Source organism: Anopheles nili, chromosome X (assembly GCF_943737925.1).
Source record: "Anopheles nili chromosome X, idAnoNiliSN_F5_01, whole genome shotgun sequence".
Lineage (NCBI taxonomy): Eukaryota > Metazoa > Arthropoda > Insecta > Diptera > Culicidae > Anopheles > Anopheles nili.
This window is the reverse complement of record NC_071293.1, coordinates 9,468,679-9,489,923: the sequence shown is the minus strand read 5'-3', so window position 1 is coordinate 9,489,923 and position 21,245 is coordinate 9,468,679. Positions and strand designations below refer to the sequence as shown.

At 45.8% G+C, this 21,245-nt stretch overlaps 3 protein-coding genes across 4 annotated transcripts; all 3 read left to right on the top strand.

Annotated features, from left to right (window-relative positions):
- Nucleotides 1–424: 424 nt before the first annotated feature.
- Nucleotides 425–12,449, top strand: LOC128728524 (NADPH--cytochrome P450 reductase). 2 transcript variants are annotated; one of them, XM_053822151.1, is made up of 8 exons: nucleotides 425–512; nucleotides 8,600–8,818; nucleotides 8,907–9,099; nucleotides 9,176–9,325; nucleotides 10,049–10,173; nucleotides 10,251–11,346; nucleotides 11,417–11,574; nucleotides 11,648–12,449. In XM_053822151.1, exons 2-8 carry the CDS (start codon nucleotides 8,646–8,648, stop codon nucleotides 11,790–11,792), a joined length of 2,040 nt encoding a protein of 679 aa, XP_053678126.1. In that variant the 5' UTR covers nucleotides 425–512; nucleotides 8,600–8,645; the 3' UTR covers nucleotides 11,793–12,449. The 2 variants fall into 2 exon arrangements, with proteins under 2 accessions (XP_053678126.1, XP_053678127.1); XM_053822152.1 differs by lacking the exon at nucleotides 425–512 and adding an exon at nucleotides 7,037–7,076.
- A 1,190-nt stretch (nucleotides 12,450–13,639) lies between these two features.
- LOC128728705 (uncharacterized) lies at nucleotides 13,640–14,849 on the top strand. Its single transcript, XM_053822341.1, has 2 exons — nucleotides 13,640–13,769; nucleotides 14,320–14,849. Exon 2 carries the CDS (start codon nucleotides 14,347–14,349, stop codon nucleotides 14,746–14,748), a length of 402 nt encoding a protein of 133 aa, XP_053678316.1. The 5' UTR covers nucleotides 13,640–13,769; nucleotides 14,320–14,346; the 3' UTR covers nucleotides 14,749–14,849.
- Nucleotides 13,813–17,352, top strand: LOC128728917 (28S rRNA (cytosine-C(5))-methyltransferase). Its single transcript, XM_053822567.1, has 3 exons — nucleotides 13,813–14,251; nucleotides 14,944–15,200; nucleotides 15,826–17,352. The coding sequence occupies exons 1-3, from the start codon at nucleotides 13,813–13,815 to the stop codon at nucleotides 17,350–17,352; spliced, it is 2,223 nt and encodes a 740-aa protein (XP_053678542.1).
- Nucleotides 17,353–21,245: the final 3,893 nt, after the last annotated feature.

The following is a 21,245-nucleotide window of genomic DNA, read 5'->3' as shown; positions in this document are numbered from 1 at the left end:
ATGTTTTGCAAAATGTTCCCTGGACAATAAAGCCGTGAAAATTTTGCTAGAACTGTCTTCTTCTTTTTTGTCTGTATTGACATTCTGCGATGGTACGTCCCGAAATGGCAAGTGTCAAATGTAACCATGTACGCATGTCGAGCAAATTCGAGCAGTTCTACATGTTTTAGAATACGAAATAAAGATATTTTTGTCGTTCTGGTTGATACAGCATTTGACATTACATCATCTTTTTTATTATATAAATCCGATATTTCTTTATTGTAAAATGATTATTTACACGAATAGTGTTTGATGCTATTGTCCTTGAAGAACTCAACTAAAACAAATAAACATATGCGAACAACATACATTCCATTTCATAACAATTCAACATATTTAACATTGCCTTCGTCACTGCTTTTCATGTTGCGTACGGAAGCAGCAGGAGAGTGTCGTGTGTCTTTTAATTTGTTGTGTTGTTTTGTGATTGTTATTTTTGTGCCTGAAAATACTGAACGTGAACCGAAACAGTAGGTAGAATTGCTTCTCCATCTGCTTTGTATTGTTTGCGTGCATAGAAGTGTTGCTGCATTAATTTGTAAAAATGCCGCCCTGGAAGCGATTCCCGGGAATGATATCAACTCCCGTCGATTGTGACTGTGTAAAGTTTGTGTATGCATGGTGCCTGAAGGTTTTGACGCTTCTGGTCTCTTCTATCGTTGGCTTTCAAAATTGCTCAATGCTTAATTATTTACGACCCGTTGTGGTAATTCCATCTGCAATCAACTTTGGCCATCGATACGCTCAAAAGAAACTGGATTTTATGACTTTCCCTCATCACGTCGTTGTTGTTTCCCACCACACTAATGTGAAGATCCTTGCATTTCACAACCGACACCTTTGGCTCATTCAATGATCTTCATCCTGTCTGCTTTTTCCGCCAGTCTTTTATGCAATCGGCACGGTTATACTGCGGCCGATCGAGTGATTACGCTGGCTGTCCGATGCAATGGATCATCTTCATTTTATTTTTCCCAAATTATTATACCATATCGTTATCCCATGGTGCACATGCCCCCTTTATGGCACCCGTCTATGAATATTTCGCATAGCCATTTAACTTCAACCATGACGAAACGATCGATGTGTTGGCAAACGGCTTGAGCCTTCATTGTTCATGGGCTGTTCCTCCGACCCGGGGCAATCGAAGAAATAGGTTGCAAAGTGAAAAGGGAATTGAAGAAGAAAAACGAGTGGAAAAGAAACTGGGAAACAACGGCAATAAGCGAAGGATGAAAGTGACAAAGATCATTAACGCCGTCCGCTCGCCTGTGGACGGTTGGTTTCGTTGATTTTTGTAGTTTCACGGTCAGACGGTAACCATGAGACGTTACGATATGATTCTCGTCTTTTCTACACCTTCTCGGATGTAGGTATATAGGTTGGGTATTTCGCAACTAGACAGTTGATTTGAATTTTTGCTTAACATTTTGTTTTTCGTCAAGTCATGCTGTGGGTTTGCTTGAATTCCTTTTTTGGGCTTACCTCTAGACGATGCATTCAAGAGCCGATGGATATGCAACGACTTTTTAAACATAAAATGGTTTTAAAATTAAAAAAAAAATATGTGTTTAAAAATATAAAATATGTAAACGTCAATGCGTTGACAAACAAGCGATGTTGACAAACAAGAATCCAGCAATATTCGCTCCTCTTCGAACACTCCGAAGGCCAATAGAATGCATAATAACATTAGTTCTCGCGGCGATGTAGAAATGCCTATTGCTACAAACTGTTCCAAACTGGTCAGCGAACCAAATGCGCCATCTTGCCGTCTGCTGAGCGCAATCCTGGCCCTATCAACAGCGGGGTTCGGTGGTTTAAGATCGCCAGGCCGGTAAAACGATTGCACCACCATGGCATGGCGTTTAACTGTTACATCAACGGTCACTCCACCATGCAGCAGATCTCTCCGCCAGCTCGAGAACTGCAGCCAGGTTGACACGCCGTCCGTTTGCATCTCTGGTGCAGTTCCAACCGCACATAAGGGTTGATTGAGCATTTTTCTCGCGCCACTACGCCCGTTGACCCAGGTATGGCTGCCTTGCATCATCCCTCACGCATTCGTGGGGTGTGCGATTTGATTATGAAAGTGAAAGCCACACCGGGTAAGCCGAGTTTTGCAGGTAGGAAAGAATATTTACGAGCGCCGATTTAATGCACCCCTCCTTACCGGATCGGAGGGCTTTCTAGCTGACCGGCACAGGAGGTTTAGAAGTTTTGTGGACCTGGTGGCGTACGGGCAAACACGTGCAGCGATGCGTAACGATTGCATTTACCCGTATCACCACCGAAGGTGACCTCGAAAGCTGCCCCAGCCAGCAACAGGTGGTGCTGCAATTTGGTAGCGAACTTGCAACAGATCGCGATACCGGGTGTCTTATCGTAGGCCGCGGTTCGGTGCGGATATGAGGAAACCCAACCTGCTGCACGGCCGGTTGTGGCCATCTCTCCCCACTTGTGGCTCGTGACCGGTTTGCCATTTTGTGCCTCACCACCGGAGGCGAAACGTGGCAGGAGCTGTTGATGGGGGGGCTTATTTTATTTTATTTTATTTTTTTTTCATTCACTCGCTATCTCCACGAAGTATGGACCCGTGGAACCACCGCCCGCCACGTTTAACTGCGGCCACCTCGCCAGCACTTTTGCGCAGTGTCATTTCCCGTGATGCGAAAAAAAAAATAACCGACCAGTCATTGCCGTTCACGTGTTACCCGCGAGCGTGTCCCGCGGGCAGCGGGACGCAACGGTTGACGACGCCCTTGGCCGTCTTTTCCGCGTCCGGCATCGACGATCCGCCTGTGGTCCTGTTTTGTACACGAAAACGGAGCGGCTCCTACAGGTGGCCTCAAAAGGGCGCCCTAAAACACTACGAGCCCTCGAGAAGCCTAGAAGCGAAAAGAAATATCAAAAAAAAAAATCGTCCACACACTCGCGGCCACATTTACGTCACACGTGCGCGCAACGGGTATGGTGGTTCTCAAAATGGCGCGTGGAGGTGGTGCTCCTGCGAAAGGGTTTCGGTTGACGCAAGACGCAAGACGCAAGACCACCCTGTACTACCCACCCAGGCTATTTGGCTAAAATCTGTGGCAATTCACGCACGGCGTGTGGTAGGCGAAAAAGAAAAAAAAAACACCCATCTTACGCCACCCGGCACACATTAGCCGATCGGAGGGCTTTATACCGAGGGGGTTTTAGTGTAATAGGGCTTGGATCTGACGTCTGCCGGGTGAGTCGGTTTGTGACGTTACAACCCCTGAAGGATGTCTTGGGATTTCCCGGTTTGTAACGCACGCCAAAAACCAAATGGTCTCCGCAGAGCGCAACGAGCAACACCGAACGGTGCAGAGTATGCTAATCAGACCAACCAATATGTCCTGCTACACCTTCAGCACCCATGCCAACAACGTCCGGACGAATGTTCAAGCCCCGCTAATGGTGGAAGAGGTTAATTCCACCCGGTCACGTTAAGGAACGCCTGCAAGTGGTGCGTGCCCAAGGGTCGTGCCTCGTTTAGCGCTTGCCAGAGAGAAGGGTGCGATTGAAAATTCTCGAATGCTAATCAAAGCACCAATCGGTGCAACTGCGGCGTTTGCATATGAAATCGAAAAAAAAGGCGGCCATTTTTCGCTGCCACTGACCTCGCCGGTATCTGCGCGCGATGTTACACACGCACCGAAGATGAGACGATCAGCTGTTTGGTTGGGGAGCCGTTTTTCTGTCGATTTTTCTTTTTCTATTACGGTGTTTCAGTTTGTTGGTGGGAGGTAGAAATAGAGAGGTGGGTGGGGGGGGGGGTTTAGGTGGTTACCTTGGCCACCCACACGCAACCCGCAATGGAGGTGGCATTTGCAATTGCGGTGTTCGCGTGATTTGGTCTCGGCCTTGTTCAAGGCCCATTGTCAGGGCTAAAACGTCCGGTTTTCTTTGGAACTTGCTTGAGGGCTACCTCTGCGTGCAGGTTCCAGGGGTTGATGGGTCAAAAGCAAGTGGACTAGTGTGCTGTTCCGCGTTGAAGGTTTCCGGACGTCATCGAGGTCCTCGAGACCTAACGTTTCTCCCTTAATTGAAATGAAAAAGGGACTATCTTGGTGCAGATGTAACGCATTCTGCTTATCTCCCAGGCTGCTCTACGGTTACCTGAGGTTTAGATGCTCACGAGTTAATGCGATGCATTTCATCTGGTTACATGAAGTGGATAGCTAACAGAAGCGGCAGAGATAATGTCTGATATAAGTAACGCACGTTTGTGTACGCTCTGAAGGGACATCTTGCATTGTTGTCTCTTCTACCTTTAAGCGGCACTCGAAACGATTACATTCCACAAGAAATGAACCGTGCTGGTTAGATAAAGCGTAAACTGTGCGATTTCGCCATCTGTCTGCTGGGAAGTACAACAGATTGACGGAATACGCAGGTTTTACGAGCTGGATAGAGGTTCCGACACACATTAAGCGGACTTTGCGCTGGTAAATTATCAGCTTGCTTTAGCCGACCTGGATGGAGCATTTCTGTCTTCTGGAAGGAGCGCAGTATGAGGTAGAAGTACAAACGAAAAAAGAGAGAACTCACCCAGGGCGCTCTTATCTGTACCCCTGCTGCGTGGAATGGCTTACGATGGGAAGGAAGACCGTAAACACTTTAATACGTTTCTGTTTTCGATGCTGCCTGACGAGGCTTGAGCTCTCGGATCGTGCTTGTTCACCTCAGCAGCCCGCTTCCCACCAGGCGATTGTTTTTTGGGGTTGTGAGATGGCTGTCCCGTATCAAAAGCCACCAAATAACATGTTCCCGAACCTTTACACGATGATAACAGACAACAAAGTGCCTATCGGCTGCTGAGTGACAAAGCAACAGCGTTCTGGTCTATCTGCCTACTGCTCTAGATGCTTTGGCAATCTATTTTGTGCACAATGACTAATGCAACACCCCCGAATCACTTCCCGACAAATAACGTCGTTTGATTTGGTTCTTTGTTTATTCGTCTTGTCACTGGCTTGCGACAAGTAATAACGAAAGTACGGCGTAAAACGAACCCCTTGCGCTTTTATCCGAGCCCCTTGCACGGGTAAACAAATATTTTGCACCGTTTGATAATAAATGGCATCAATCTGCACGGTCATCGCTGGACCAGCAGCGAGGGGACGATGAGTTGGCAGTAAAATGGCACACGTAGACGGTGCCAAAACAAACTGCTGCCATCCCTCCTAATCAACCATCCATCCAGCTACAATCCCCCGGGCCAAAACGGCATGGTTGGCGCCTCTGATTACGCCTATGCTGCCGCCATTTAATGTCTGCTCGAATGGCCGCCAAACTGTCAAGTACTAGCCGTACTGGCTACCACGTGTTCCCAGGTGTTCGCTCACTTTCGGAGTTCATCTCGGGTCTACGATCATGCATTTTCTGCACCGTTTCGACGAGATTCCGGTACAGCTTCTTGTGTCAGCAGCTCAGTAGGTGGTTCACTACATCCTGCTCGTGACAAGGATGCTAAGTGACAGGTGTCAACGAAGTGCACCGACCAATTTGGGGGGTGAACATAACGAAAAAAAAAAAACAAAAACGGCCGCAAATGGTCGATCGACCAAGTTGTCTACCCCCCCCTCCCCTCCTTGTTGCTACCTCTCAAAACCCTTCCCCTCCCACTCCGTCCAGCTGCTCGACATCTCCATAAATGGGTGGGTAAGGAAAAAAAAAACATGGCCTCGTCAGAGATGACTCGCCAAATCACGCCCGTGTTCGTGCGTTTCCGGGAGGTGAGATGATATGCGGCCGGTGGGGCAGCCTTGACTTGGGCCCTATCGTACACGGGAAAATCATTCCCACCCCCTCTCCCACCTTGCCCCGAGGGGGTGGGCCTTAATTTATCGCGATTCGCCACTCGAACCGCACAGAACGTGCGCTCGTATCTTATCAGTTTAACGTCGCTTGCGCCCCGCAAATGATAAGGTCACGGCGCCCGGGAACGGGCCCGTCCCATCCCATTTCCGACCGGTTTCCCTTCCCACCCTGGTCCCATGAAGGGCCGTTGTGATATGATTCACGTGGTTGCGTACCTTGAAGTTGATGAGGATCCCTTCATGATCCCTCGGCCTAGGGCTCGGGCCCTTCCTGAAGCCCCTTAGGTACCTTCAAGGGTCACCACCACCACCCCTCTCCACCCATCAGCACCACCCCTCCTCCCTCCCTCCGGGAGCTGCTCTTGCGTGCTTTTGTTTTTGCGCTGGCCCTTCGCGCGAGCCCTGCCAGAAAATCGCTGCTTGCGGGAAACGTCGATCGGCACACGCTACGCACGCGCGTACACATCCACAGCCGAAGGAATTCGCGAGCTTTACGTGTGTGTGTTCGATTTCGCGTGTATCAGTGCGAAGCTCTTTTCATTTTTTTTTGTTTTTTTTTGTATTTTCGTTTGCTTTCCACTTCGCGATTCGTTGTGTCTGGCATCAGGTCTTTGGGGTGGGTAGCGCGCTAGGGGTTGAATGAGTGGGTGGCTAGGGGGTGGTGATTTCTCCTTCCTTTTGTTGCGTTCTCTCTCTCTCTCTCGTTCTCTCTTATATCAACACTCTCAAGTTGCAAGGGCGTACGTGAGAGCACATGCCGTGGTGAGAAGGCATGGGCAGGAGGGCGCATGTTAATCACTGTAGCTCCGTTCCCCTCCCCCCCCCCTCTTCCGCCCTCTTTTTTTCCACCCAGGCACCCCCTCTTCAATAGGGGTTGGTAGAGGCTGGCCAAGGGGTACGGAGTGGGTGGAGGGGGGGGGGGCAATCTCTCCAGTCGAGCAGAGGTGCCCGAGCGAGACGTGAAGCCCGCCGGTTAGTTCGCTTCGAGTGTTCAACGATATCGGCCACCATCATCAGCTTGCGCTTTAGCAGGAGCAATAGCAGCAGTAAAGCGCAGCCCTGAAGTGGAGTGCTTCGACGGGCACGTAACGACGCACATCTCCACTTACACACGTGCGCTGTGTGGCTGTGTGAACGAGGCAGAAAAAGGGTGGCAGAGTGGGGCGACGATCGTTCGGCGGGTAGCAGGTAGCGAGAGCGCGTTTTAAGGGATGGTCTCGTTGGGGGGTTGCTTTTGTCGGCTGGTGGTGGTGGTGGTGGGGCTTGACAGCGGAGAGCTGATCAAAACCCAAGATCCCGCCTGGTTCGTGCAGATGTGCTCAATCTGAAACCCGCACCCGGTCTTGTGTACATTCGTGAGATCTCGTAAACAACAAGCGGCTGATTAAACGTCGCGTTTGAATTGGAGATCAGCCCAGGTTTATGTACGTGCGTGTTGATACACTACCAACGCAGCAAAACCCCACCAGGAACGCTCGCACGCACACACGCACGCACGCACGCACACGCAATAGGCGGCCCATTTGGTGGCATCGGGTGATCGCGGGTGCGCATGCGCCCGTGACGTCAGAGTGATCGCCGAAAAAAAAACAGTCGCTTCCGTCAAGTGTCAAAGGTTTCTAGCGACAAACGGAGCCGAATTGACGCGAACGGTGGTGTGGCGATGATTTGCACATTTTGCGATCATTCCTTTAAGAGGGAGTGGGAGGAGGGGGAGGGGGTTGCACGCGCCCTGAGGAGGGTGGTTTCACCCTCCCCAGTGGGTGCCACCCTCCTCGTCATTCGACTGCGTAATGATGAAGACAAACGATCGCTGATCGCGGTTTCTCGGTGTCCGGTGGTTTTTGTTACAGTTTACGTGTACGTATGTGTAATTGCGTGTGTGTGTGTGTGTGCGTGTGTGGGGGTGGGGGGAGGGGGTTAGAACATCTGGTCCCCCGGAGACAGATATCTTCCCCAATTGGTAATGTCCCAGGCCAAGGTTAGCCCGAGTCTCTCGCCGCGTGTCGCCCTGAACTTCACGAGAAGTCGCAGAAATTTAGCAAAAGGTCGAAATAATTTGTAGTACTTCTCTGCCAGAAAGAGTGACCATCGTTTGCCGCATGCATGGAAATGGGGGTGGGAAAACTGGCGCTAGGATTATCCGAAAAAAACCAAGAGTACGAAGAAGCTCTGCACACTATCAACCAGTGGAGGTAACAGCATGATTTTTATGTTTGGTTTCCCACGAACGGTGCCAAGAAACGCGACATCCAATCAAAGCACAATTATGCTCCATCAACAGTTGTTGAGCATTATTACGTTTACTGTTCAAGAAACTACCTGAGGATCTGTTTGGCGCAAAAAAAAAAATTTAACCGTGGACTCGTGGGTCTTTTTCTTCTTCACTAAAGGTCGGCTCGGTTTCAAGGATGTTCACCTTAATTTCGCGTGAGATGTTAAACAAGAAGCGAGCGAAATCACGATGCATCAAATATGGACGATGTGAAGTTTTCAAATTACCTGATGGGTTTTTTTCATGGTTGTAGAACCGGCGCGCGTGAGCAAAATTAAGCCTAACTTTGGAACGTTTTCCCAGTAGACATTCTAGACGTTTCCGGCACGAATTTTGTGCGTGATGCGAGTGATATTGTTTTACAGCAGTAGATTACGTGACTAAGTCGTTTTTAGGGCGTGATGCTCACCTAGCCCGTTTCGTTACATTTCTACAGCTTCACGTGCCTGGAAGGACTAGTCTAACGATTCCGGAGTTACAAAATGGACGCCCAAACGGAGACCGAAATGCCTACGGGAAGCGTCAGCGACGAGCCGTTCTTGGGGCCACTGGACATCATACTGCTGGTCAGTCTGCTAGCCGGAACCGCGTGGTATCTGCTCAAGAGCAAGAAGAAGGAAAACCAAGCTAGTCAGTTCAAATCCTACTCGATTCAGTAAGTAGTGACCCTTCCGCTTGTAGCCGGGAGTAAATTGATCCACTTTAGCCACGTCGTCTTCCCTCTTGTTCGCTCGCCCATGCAGGCCTACCACGGTGAACACGATGACGATGGTGGAGAACTCGTTCATCAAGAAGCTGCAATCCTCTGGCCGCCGTTTGGTGGTGTTTTACGGTTCCCAAACAGGCACGGCAGAGGAATTTGCCGGACGCCTGGCGAAGGAAGGAATCCGCTATCAAATGAAGGGCATGGTGGCCGATCCCGAGGAGTGCAACATGGTAAGTGCGCTAAAGCGGTCCTTCTGGTCGTTAGGGATTGGCGGTAAAATACCGTTTTTAACATGCATTTTCGCAGGAAGAGCTGCTGCTGCTAAAAGACATCGATAAGTCTCTTGCTGTGTTTTGTCTTGCCACCTACGGTGAGGGCGATCCAACCGACAACTGCATGGAGTTCTACGATTGGATTCAAAACAACGATCTGGATCTGAGCGGTTTGAACTACTCGGTAAGTGGTGCAATATACGAAAGGATTTTCTTTTTTTCTTTTATTGTTTTCAAACTGCGATTTGTTCTTTTACAACTGTGGCCCTTGTGTTGCTCTGATTCGAGCTGTCATCGTTGCGCAACTTTGCGGAGCTACTCGAATCGAGCAGTTCGAGTTTTTCTTGACAACCGATTCACGGTTGTCATCAATAGTAAGGTTTTGGCCAAAACGAACAGATGCGGTGTGCTCGTGGTGCCGAAATGACAAAAGTTCTTGCATTACTTCTTCAATCAACCTAAAATAAGGCTTATTAGGTTGTTTAACTTCTATTAAGTAATATTAGATTAGTTTTAACGAGGTGGCAAAAAGTTCATACTATAAAAATGAGTGTCCTAGGTGGCTCTTGGTACACATCAAGGTTAATATCGTTCAATAGTATTGTCCTACACCTCACTCCGATAGTTCAATCCCTACCGAGCATACAGCGACTGTTGGTTTGCAAAATGCTCGACCCTCGAAGAAAGTTGAAGCAAAAATATCAACAGGTAGCTCTAACCACCCGTCCACACGGTTACGTAACGATGCGGTATACGCAGATATTGTAGCTCACAACGGTGAAGTGTCCACTGGCACATTTTGCTATGACTCGGGCACGATTCGCAGCGTGTGCATCGGTTGTTTGTTGGATAAATAGTGATGATCATTTTTGCAATTTTTTGTTGTTATGATCGCTCCCCAAACCAGGTGTTCGGGCTTGGCAACAAAACGTACGAGCATTACAACAAAGTTGGCATTTATGTCGACAAGCGGTTGGAGGAGCTCGGAGCCACGCGAGTGTTTGAACTCGGCCTTGGTGACGATGATGCAAAGTAAGTTGGGCATGGTCGCACTACAGTCGGACGGGATCGTAACCTAATTCGTGTGCTTTCCATGAACCCGTTTGCAGCATCGAGGACTACTTCATTACGTGGAAGGAAAAGCTCTGGCCAACGGTGTGCGATTACTTCGGCATCGAGAGCACGGGCGAGGACGTCCTGATGCGGCAGTATCGTTTACTGGAGCAACCGGAAGTGAGCGCAGATCGCATCTACACCGGCGAGGTTGCTCGATTGCACTCGCTGCAAACACAGCGCCCGCCGTTTGATGCGAAAAATCCGTTCCTGGCCACGATCAAGGTAAACCGAGAGCTTCATAAGGCCGGTGGACGTTCCTGCATGCACGTCGAGTTCGACATCGAGGGCTCGAAAATGCGGTATGAAGCGGGAGACCATCTGGCGATGTACCCGGTTAACGACGGTGATCTGGTCGAGCGGTTAGGCAAGCTGTGCAACGCCAATATGGAGACGGTGTTCTCGCTCATCAACACCGACACGGACAGCAGCAAGAAGCACCCGTTCCCGTGCCCAACCACCTACCAGACGGCTTTAACGCATTACCTCGAGATAACTGCGCTGCCTCGCACGCACATCTTGAAGGAGTTGGCCGAGTACTGTTCAGAGGAGAAGGATAAGGAATTCCTGCGTTTCATCTCGTCCACCGCGCCCGAAGGCAAGGCGAAGTATCAAGAGTGGGTGCAGGACAGCTGCCGCAACATCGTGCACGTGCTGGAGGACATACCGTCTTGCCACCCGCCGATCGATCACGTGTGTGAGCTACTGCCGCGTCTACAGCCGCGCTACTACTCGATCTCCTCCTCGTCCAAGATACATCCCACGACGGTGCACGTGACCGCGGTGCTGGTCAAGTACGAGACCAAAACGGGTCGGCTGAACAAGGGTGTGGCCACGACATTCCTGGCGGATCTGCATCCACGCGATGGCGAGCCGCTCCCGCGTGTGCCGATCTTTATCCGCAAGAGCCAGTTCCGTCTCCCGTCGAAACCGGAAACGCCCGTGATAATGGTTGGCCCCGGTACCGGTCTGGCCCCGTTCAGAGGCTTTATTCAGGAGCGTGACTTCAGCAAGCAGGAAGGCAAGGAGATTGGTCAAACCACACTCTATTTCGGTTGCCGAAAGCGCTCGGAGGACTTCATTTACGAAGACGTAAGTGTCTGGCGTCACATTTGTGAGCAGAATTTTGCACTACATCATTGTTGCTTTTGCATTCTTGCAGGAACTCGAAGACTATGAAAAGCGAGGCATTATCAACCTGCGCGTTGCATTCTCGCGCGATCAGGAAAAGAAGGTATACGTGACGCATCTGCTAGAACAGGACTCGGATCTAATATGGAATGTAATCGGCGAAAACAAGGGACACTTCTACATCTGTGGGTAAGTGAGAGGAGCGTTCTGAAATGTGCGTTGCCAGGCTAAACATTAACGGTTTGCTCGATTGCTTTTGCAGCGATGCCAAAAACATGGCAACCGACGTGCGAAACATTCTGCTTAAAGTCATCCGCTCCAAGGGCGGCCTGAGCGAAAGCGAGGCGCAGCAGTACATCAAAAAAATGGAAGCCCAAAAACGGTACTCGGCCGACGTCTGGAGCTAATCATTGCGCTACGTCAGATCTTTCGCTACCGCCGGCTCGGAGCAAAGCACACGTATGGGGAGCTGCTCCGCTAGCACACGAGGCGGTCACACAACGCCAACATCTAGCTCTCGTTTATAAGTCTGTATTTTTTGTTTGTTCCGTGCAGCATAAAAGTGTCGAGGTAGCAGTTTTTTATCCGTACCGAGTAGATTATAGTTTAGCTCGTTTCTTTTAGACTTGTGGGGTTCGTTCGCTTCAGCATCTGTGTTGATGTTCTTTATTGACACACAAATTCTGTGGTTGGCGTTGCAATAGTTTCTCTTTATTAATATTATTTTTTTAATAGCTACTATCAATCTTTCTTTGAAAAGGGGCATGGTTATTCCGAATGCGATAGTGTGGTGCATCAAACATAACATGAACGAGGCATGCAATCGTGCATAGGCCCGTAGAATGCCTTGTATTTTATTTCCGGAGTCTGTTACATCGGTGTTCGACAAATTTTTGATGAGAAAAAGTAATATAATTATATGATGCTTGTGAGGGAACAGATTTTTTTTATATGCATATACATAAACCAGAGGATCAAGATATTTTTTCCATGAGGAAAACCGAACATTGTTTTAGCGATGCGATTAAATAAAATTCCTTAAAACTGTATAACCGTACAGTTAGCAACAATTGAGCATGGAATCTACACCCATCATCATAAAGGTCATAGTTTTCATCTGATATTTGAAAGAAACTTGTATTGATGTGCAGAAGTAAGTTGGAATTCAGGTAATTGCGAAGGATCGTAGCGTATAAATTATCATTTCAATCTACTGCAGTTGTAAGAGTGCTTATGAACAATCGATGTTGGGATTGTATTTATTGATTATGTATTTGATAAAAAGTTTGAATAATGCACGTTCATGCTAAAAATTAGTTCAAAAAAATGGTTTAGAAAAGCAGTAAAAATTTAACGTTGAGAAGAAATTCAACGCAATAACTGAGAACCGGTTGTAAAGGTCAAAGCATTTTACGACTTGTGGTTTATGAATACCTCAATATGACATGGTAGCCCCCTATCTTGTATGATCATAAAAATTGATTGCTTTTTTATGCAAACTGTATAGAATTCTATAAAAAGAGCGCAATGTTAATGTTAGGCTATAAAAACAAATGTTGCCGGTTGTTTTGTTTTTGTGGCTGGGGTTTTAAATTACATTACATAAATTTGATCGTTGGGTATTATTGGGTTAATGGTATTTTTAATCAAATTAGATACTTAATTTCTCTTTTTTAGAAAATTTTTGATTAAACAAAGACAAGCTTAATGCTATTTAAAATATAATAATAAAGCTATTTAAATTAAGCACCACATATTCCATTTATTCTTTAATTTAGGCAGTATGTTTTTTTTAAAGATATTATGACGGCTTAACGTCGTTTTGCTTATTCTGTATGATCGAAGTCAAGATGATAAAAAGGTATTTTCAATTATTTTAAGTCTGCTCCCGAGCCTACTTAGTTAGTTATATTTGGATATGTTATTTCAACCCGACTTTCAGCTGAGTTTTAGTTGAACAGTGGAAATAGTCTGCATATGTTCAGTCACGAAATGCATAATAAATTAATTTATATATTTCACGTGCATGCCGTTCATGTAAAAGTTGAACACGTGGTGCGTTTTCTTACACCTGTTAACAACGCCAGATGTCCAGAATAAAAGCCATGCGCAGGAAATTTTTTCTAGGAAAGATATTTACTGGTAAGTTTGAATTTTTGAAATGTGACGTAAGGGGTCCATCATGGTGGCTGCGAGCATTGCTGTCAATTGGTACCACCCTGTGTGGTATTATTGATCTGATGTCTTTGAACCATGTGGTGTAAAATTGTTTTCCACTGAACTGCAATCAAATAATGTAATGCGCCAGCCCGGTTTTAACAGAAATTGAACGGATACATTCCGAATCTTTCGAAAAGTCAAACAATCAACCACCATATTCCGAGGTTAGTTGTGTATTCGTTGAACAGGGTCACCGTTGTTACGAAAATGCTATCTGAGCCTGCTAATAGTTCCGTCGCCACGGGAATGGGTACGAAGCGTCACGAGGTGTTTGAAAAGAAAATACCAGTTCCCACCAACTACCGGAATGCGAGCAAATATCTCCGCATGGCCGTCGAAGAGGGTAAACCCATCTCGGAGCTTGTTGCGAATGACAAACACTTCCGCGGTGGTACCAAAATAATGGGTCGGTTGCTGAAAAACATCGACACGGTAAATGAGCTCTACTCGCGTATCGAGCTGGAGCGTCGAGAACCGATGTTAAACGGCTGGCTGGCCCGCGTGCTCATCGCAGAGCTAGTGTACAACAATGGCCACCTGTTGAGCAACTCCCGGCCGGTGGAATGCATCCGACGCTATCAGAAAGAGCTGCAGGAGACCTTCAACGGAATGGACGTGGAGCGGCCGATCTCAACCGCATTCAAAGGTATGGCCCGGCTACTTACGTAGGCTAAGGGTACCGTTTTTTTCTCTCTCTCTCTCTTCGTCCTTTAGCACGTATCGATCCTCCGCCAGCGCAAGATGGGTCGGCGAAAGAAAACCGCCCTAAATCTCCCTGCCGGCAGCTTGGTTCCAGTTGCGAAGGCGACATCTGGGGAGGTAGATTCAGCCAAACTGCTGGCTGTTGATGAGCAGCAGCAGCAGGATCCTTACATGATCCCGCTGCATTCGCGCCAGGCCGCCTTCGCCATCCTGTGGCTGCTCGTTTACAGCTTTGCCATGTTCACCCTGCCGTTTGGGGCGTTCTACGGCGTGGCGTACGTGCTGTCGGAGCACTATCAGATCGAGGGGTTCCACAACACGTGCGGCTCGGTGCTGGCGGCGGTCCTCACGGTCAACTTCATCATAATGCTGTACGCGTTCCGGGGTTTCCGGGAGGCGGAGGAGGAAGATCGGGAGCGGGCTAAACATAAGGCGAGCTAGACAGCCGGCTAAGGGGCCGTACAAAACCGTGTAGATTCCATTAAATTGAACTTAAATCATGTCCCGCTAGTATTACTACTTGAAAATAAATACCTCTTTAAGACGTAAATATCTACGAACTGTTAACACCCCGATGGGTTCCTTCCGTAACTTAAAAACATGTTTGTTTTACGTTTTTGCGCTTTCCTCCCACAGAACCGTGCTACATTCGCGTCAACACAAACGTGCTGAACATGGAGGGCGTTAGGCGTCTGCTAGAAAGCGAGGAATGGATCTTCGTGGACGAGAAGTTCTCGAACTACCAGCAATTCCTGGAGCGCGTGAAAAAGCTGGACATGTACGAGTACACGGTGGACTTCCAATTCCCCGAGTTGCTGGTATTTCACAACTCCGCCAAATCGCACTGGACGCAGTCCGAACATCTGAATGATAAATTCCTGCTGCAAAATAAGGTAAGGCGCCGTGACGGACTTATCGAAACTGCGACGGCGCTTGATCAAATTTGTTTTTTTGTCGGGTGTTGTTACGCTAGGTTGTTAACAAAACCGCGGTTTAGCGCGCTTTTCGCGCTGGTGCCGATTCTTAAAGTCTCTCGCGAAGATTTCCTTGGTTTTGAGAATGGAACGCAAGGGGAAGCACGTTGAGTCTGAAGGATAGGCCTTTTCTGGGCTAACAGTCTAGTTTCTAACAGTGGACTCCGAATGAGTAGTTTTCCGAATGAGAACAAGTTCTCACAAGTGACCAACACGTCTATTCGTTTCCGAAGTTGAAATGAGAGTTCTTTTTTTGTTAACAAAATTTTGCTTATATATTAACAAGAGTGGTCGTGGCTATCCTTGTCCTTGATCGCTCATGGCAATAACGCCTGATCCTATGTGTTGGGCTTTGTATGTTTAGGATCTCTTTTCGCGTTGGTCTAGTTTTATCCTACCTATCCTATCCTACATATATGCACAGGTGTGTTTTTTAACACTGTTCCTAAAATTTCTTGTGATCACATTGAATTCATAGAACCGGCCAGGATTGGAGTAAACATACTTCAAGACAAGACGCGTTTTTAACAAGTGTTTCTTCCAGGCCTGCCTGCTGGCAACGTATCTGCTGAAACCGCCCAAGAAGTCGGTAGTGCTGGACATGTGCGCTGCGCCCGGAAATAAGACGACGCACCTGGCCTGTCTGATGAAGGACAAGGGCCGTCTGTATGCCGTCGAACGCGATGAAAAGCGCTACGAAACGCTCTGTAAGTTTACTGCCAAGTTCGAAGTGATTAAGACGATACAGGCAGACTGTCTGAAGGTCACCGATGAGCAAGTGCCGGGCGTGCAGTACATCTTGCTCGATCCGAGTTGTTCCGGCACGGGAATGCGCTACCGAAAGCCGGAACCAGTCTTACAGGACCGGCTATTCAGGTTAGCCGGGCTGCAGTACAAGTTACTGTCGCACGCGATGAATGCATTTCCAAACGTGCAACGCATCGTGTATTCGACCTGTTCGATGGAGGTGGAGGAGAATGAGGAGGTAGTACAGAGCGTGTTGCGTCATGTAGGTCACTTCCGTCTGTTGAATGCACGCCAGCAGCTGGGCAAGGAGTGGCTGCACGTCGGTTCGTCGAAGTACCCCGGTGTTGGAGAGAAGTGCCTATGCTCGCGGCCAGACGTTGACCTGATGATTGGCATGTTCGTGGCTGTGTTCGAGCGGTGCCCGGAAGGAGTGGAGAACGAATTGTATCAGGCGCACGAGAAGCAGAAGCAAAGTTACGAACATTTTGCACAGAAGAAGTCTCGGCTCGAGCGGGCGATGGAATCGAAAAATGGAAACGAACGGCAAATAGAAGAAGAGGAAGGCAACAGGTCAGGGTCTAAGCTTGAGAAAAATCGTAGAAATAAGGGCTTCGTGTCAGATGCTAAGTCTAAGCAGGAAAATTCAAATGAAGAGCAAATAGAAGAAGAAGAGGGCAACCAGTCAGTGACAAAGCTGAAGAAGAAGCGCAAAAATAAGGAGCTCACGACAGATGCAAGTCCGAATCAAGAAAATGGAATCGAAGAGCAAATGCAGGAAGAAGAGGGTAACCAGTCAGTGACAAAGCTAAAGAAGAAGCGCAAAAATAAGGAGATCGTGGCAGACACAAATCCGAATCAGGAAAATGGAAACGAAGAGCAAATACAGGTAGAAGAGGGTAACCAGTCAGTGACAAAGCTAAAGAAGAAGCGCAAAAATAAGGGGCTCGCGACAGATGCAAGTTCGAATCAAGAAAGTGGAATCGAAGAGCAAATGCAGGAAGAAGAGGGCAATCAGTCAGTGACAAAGCTAAAGAAAAAGCGCAAAAATAAGGAGATCGTGGCAGACACAAATCCGAATCAGGAAAATGGAATCGAAGAGCAAATGCAGGAAGAAGAGGGTAACCAGTCAGTGACAAAGCTAAAGAAGAAGCGCAAAAATAAGGAGCTCGCGACAGATGCAAGTCCGAATCAAGAAAATGGAATCGAAGAGCAAATGCAGGAAGAAGAGGGCAATCAGTCAGTGACAAAGCTAAAGAAGAAGCGCAAAAATAAGGAGATCGTGGCAGACACAAATCCGAATCAGGAAAATGGAAACGAAGAGTAAATGCAGGAAGAAGAGGGTAACCAGTCAGTGACAAAGCTAAAGAAGAAGCGCAAAAATAAGGGGCTCGCAGATACAAGGTAGTATGCAGTAGGAAAATGTAAACGAAGAGCATATGCAGGAAGAAGAGGGTAACCAGTCTGTGACAAAGATGAAGCAGAAGCGCAAAAATAAGGAGATAGCTACAGATACAAAGTAGTATGTAGTAAGAAAATTTAAACGAAGAGCAAATGGCGGAAGCATAACACGAGGAGTCTGAGGATGAGCAGGTAAAATCCACACCGTTAAAGTAAGGTGCAAAAAAATATTTTTCAAAAAAATGGCGTAAAGTTGGCAGAGCATAGTGATGTTGGTTCCAATGTCTGTATGATTTTGCTTGGTTGCCACGTATAGCCATTGATTTATAATAAATGGTTCCAGATTCTCTTAATTTTTTATGTGACACAAACTGATTGTTTTTGTGGTGTTTACTGTAAATAAAAGACAATACTGTTTGAGAATTACTCCAGTATGTAACGCTGGTCACTTGTATTCATAGTTCGTTCATTAATCAATCCGTTAACCGAACTCCCACTACTGCTGTTTGCAATTCCAGTCGAGTGATTGACATTATTTTTATCGGTATTACACGTGATTTACCGGTAATTAACCGAACTATAAGAACTTCCGTAGTGGCTGCGCGCGTATACGCAAGCTGTAAATGCATCTTCGGAACCATCGACGAAGGTATGAAAGTCCAACCTTTCCGGTTTTTTTGACACCACCTGCCTCGTTATGCTTAGTTAATTTGTTTCAAGGACCATTATCACGTTTAGTTCGGTTTGTTGTACCCATTGTTTCCGGTATTGTTACTTTGTATAAAAACATTTCGTTGATTGAATAATACTGCACTACAAGTATTTTTTTTCTAAATCTGTATATTTTTCTTCGATTGTTATTAGATTCGGGAGTCTAAATATGGCCTGGCTGCCCTTAAATAAATAATAATAATTAGATTCGGAAGTGTTTGCCTACGTTCATTTGGAATGAAATTAAGTATAGATGATTTGTGTCGTAGTATTCATTTGTAATATCTGTTCCTAAATTGATCCATGCAAGCTTCGCCTCAAGATCATCTGGCTCTGCAATAATTTTGCTCATAGGTTTCAAAAAACGGGAAGCTGTTTAGTCCTATCAATACTATAAGACAAGCATCAGTAAAGGATTCAGCTTTTAACTTCTTCAAGTGAGGATACTTTCTAGCGAGATATTAATGGACTTTAATGGACTGCGACGGCAGATCAAGATTCCTTACTGTTCTCACAGTTACCAATTTGCGTTTTTCACTCTGAGATTATCCTTGAATAAAGAAATCTACTCGTTGGATGTTATCTCCCTTTACGGATACGTTTTGTGCCCATTAAATTATCAGCGGAGTTTCTCTAAATTTCAACTGTAATTTATCTGCCATATCCTGTTCTATCAATTTAAGAGAGAAACCGGCGCCCAAGAATGCATAAGTTTTTGCTATTTTATTATTGTTGATTAAGACAACCGGTATTTTTTGATAATAGATTGTTCCTTCGGTACGATGATGGTTAATTTTTTGTTGAGTTGTTTGGTCGTTTTGCAACGTAAGATGATGCCTTTTCCCACAATTTTCAATCGAACATTGCGAAGCATTGCACTCTTCCGTTTGGTGTCCGTAACCTCATAAATAATTAATACATATCTTAAGTTGTTCGGCAGACGAAACACGACCACGTGTTTCTTTGTCCAGAAACTGATCACACCAGGGTAATTTACCTATTTGTCGATTTTCCTCTGAATTTCAACTGAACGATTCCTATAACCCGAGCTGGTTGGCTGGTTATTTTCAAATTTAATTTTCCTATGATTCCTGGTATCCCCATTATGAGCCGGCTCTTGTAATCTGTTGTTACTCTTAAGCATTAGCGTTATTTTTCGTGCAATCGGTAGAAACCAGTTCGAAAGATGAGCCTGGGGTACTTTTTCATCGGAATCAATGGACAGCTCGTGAACTATCCATCGTTCTCGATAGTTTGTCGAGGGTCGACCATGTTTATTTGGGCAAAACGATAACTATTCTTCCTCAAGCTACAGGAATTGATGAACTCATTTTAAACAGACTCGTTACGCACGCAACAGGTGGGATGGTAAAGGAATTACTCACTCTGTTAGGAACAGGACGATTTATCTTGTCGGAAAAAGCGAGCAAACAACTGCGGATAAAACAGGGATCACTTTTTGTTTGGTTTAGAATGAATCAGCTGAGAATAGGTAAGAACCGACGGCAACGTAAACTGCAACTAGCGATAATGCAAACTAGGTTACATAGTGTAAACAAAAAGGAATCCCACGAAGGACGCCAAAAAAAGGGAAATGTTGTTTAGTTCAAAGGCGAATAAAAAGTCCAGAACATTACGCAGCAGAATCAACATTTGTTTATAAGACGACGATCTGTAAGAAAACGTTTGTAAACTTGACCCGCCATCCCAACGAATTTCCCATTGAATCGGTGAAGCCGCTTCGAACTTGAAACTCTCTGTGAATTATCCTTGCTATCGATTGGGTTTCCATCGGTGACGGTAGAGCCTTACTGAACCTGAAGCCTCGAAAACGAGGACCTGTATGGCATGGTTCAGGACGCGTCAAAAGAAGTACTCACATTTGGCGCGAGAAACATAGCGACCTGCGAACCTTCGCACGCGCACGGGCCGCACCTAAGTGTAAAATTTACACGCCCTTGAGCTGAAGAAAAAGCAGAAAACCTCGCAACAACAGCAACAGAGAGCTCACAAGGAAGCTTTGTTCAAAAAGATGTATAAAATGGTTTAAGCGCTATCAATAGGGATTTAATAATTTAACTTTAATCACTTTAATGAACAGATATGTCGAATCTTTTCACGCAAGTGAAAGTACAATTCAAATGTTTCCACGAAAGAGTGCCGTTAAATATATAACCGTAGATATATATATATATATATATATATATATATATATATATATATATATATATATATATATATATATATATATATATATATATATATATATATATATATATATACATATACATATATATATATACATATACATATATATATATATATATATATATATATATATATATATATATATATATATATATACACACATATATATATATATATATATATATATATATATATATATATATATATATATATATATATATATATATATATATATATATATATATATATATATATATATATATATATATATATATATATATATATATATATATATATATATATATGTATATATCTACATTCGTCCACTAAATTTGTCCACATGATAAAGATAAATATGAAATATAGTTTAGCATGATTTCGTCCATATACAGAAACTTTGGACCTACGCGTTTTTCATGACAAACCCCTTATTCTGTTTCATTCATAGTAAAACTAATATATGTTTTGGAAACCATTTTCAAAAACTTTGCGTTTCAAATTGAGTAGCCATTATCCCCAGTGTGCTACCGAATGTAGAAACAACCGTGCATCGACTTAATTGGGGTTTGAATCTAAATTGTTGGCGTAGAACATTGTCTCGTAAAGAGTAGTAGTAGTAAGTATGTCCTTAAACGAGACTACATATCTGGATACGTAATAGTTTACCGCGTATGCCGACATCATGAGATTTTTCATCTCCTCTTCAAACGGAAATAAGTCTAGTGTCGTGTCTCGATTACTCAATCACACTACGGCAGGTTGCGTGACCAGCCCGTTTTCATTTTTGTCCGCCATCGCATCCGACCGTAACGTGCCGCGAAAGATACAGATCAGCTTCCGGTGGCGCACAGTCCGAGATGAGCCGTCACCAGCCACGTTTAGTCGCATTCCAGCACAACG

What these genes read in the sequence shown, in the direction of transcription:
- LOC128728524 (XM_053822151.1), top strand. Translation starts at nt 8,646, where the DNA reads ATGGACGCCCAAACGGAGACCGAAATGCCTACGGGAAGCGTCAGCGAC. An exon ending in TTCAAATCCTACTCGATTCA is followed by an intron (nt 8,819 to 8,906) that starts GTAAGTAGTGAC and finishes TCGCCCATGCAG; the next exon opens with GCCTACCACGGTGAACACGA. An exon ending in GGACACTTCTACATCTGTGG is followed by an intron (nt 11,575 to 11,647) that starts GTAAGTGAGAGG and finishes TTGCTTTTGCAG; the next exon opens with CGATGCCAAAAACATGGCAA.
- LOC128728917 (XM_053822567.1), top strand. Translation starts at nt 13,813, where the DNA reads ATGCTATCTGAGCCTGCTAATAGTTCCGTCGCCACGGGAATGGGTACG. An exon ending in GATCTCAACCGCATTCAAAG is followed by an intron (nt 14,252 to 14,943) that starts GTATGGCCCGGC and finishes TTCCTCCCACAG; the next exon opens with AACCGTGCTACATTCGCGTC. An exon ending in AATTCCTGCTGCAAAATAAG is followed by an intron (nt 15,201 to 15,825) that starts GTAAGGCGCCGT and finishes TGTTTCTTCCAG; the next exon opens with GCCTGCCTGCTGGCAACGTA.
- LOC128728705 (XM_053822341.1), top strand. Translation starts at nt 14,347, where the DNA reads ATGGGTCGGCGAAAGAAAACCGCCCTAAATCTCCCTGCCGGCAGCTTG.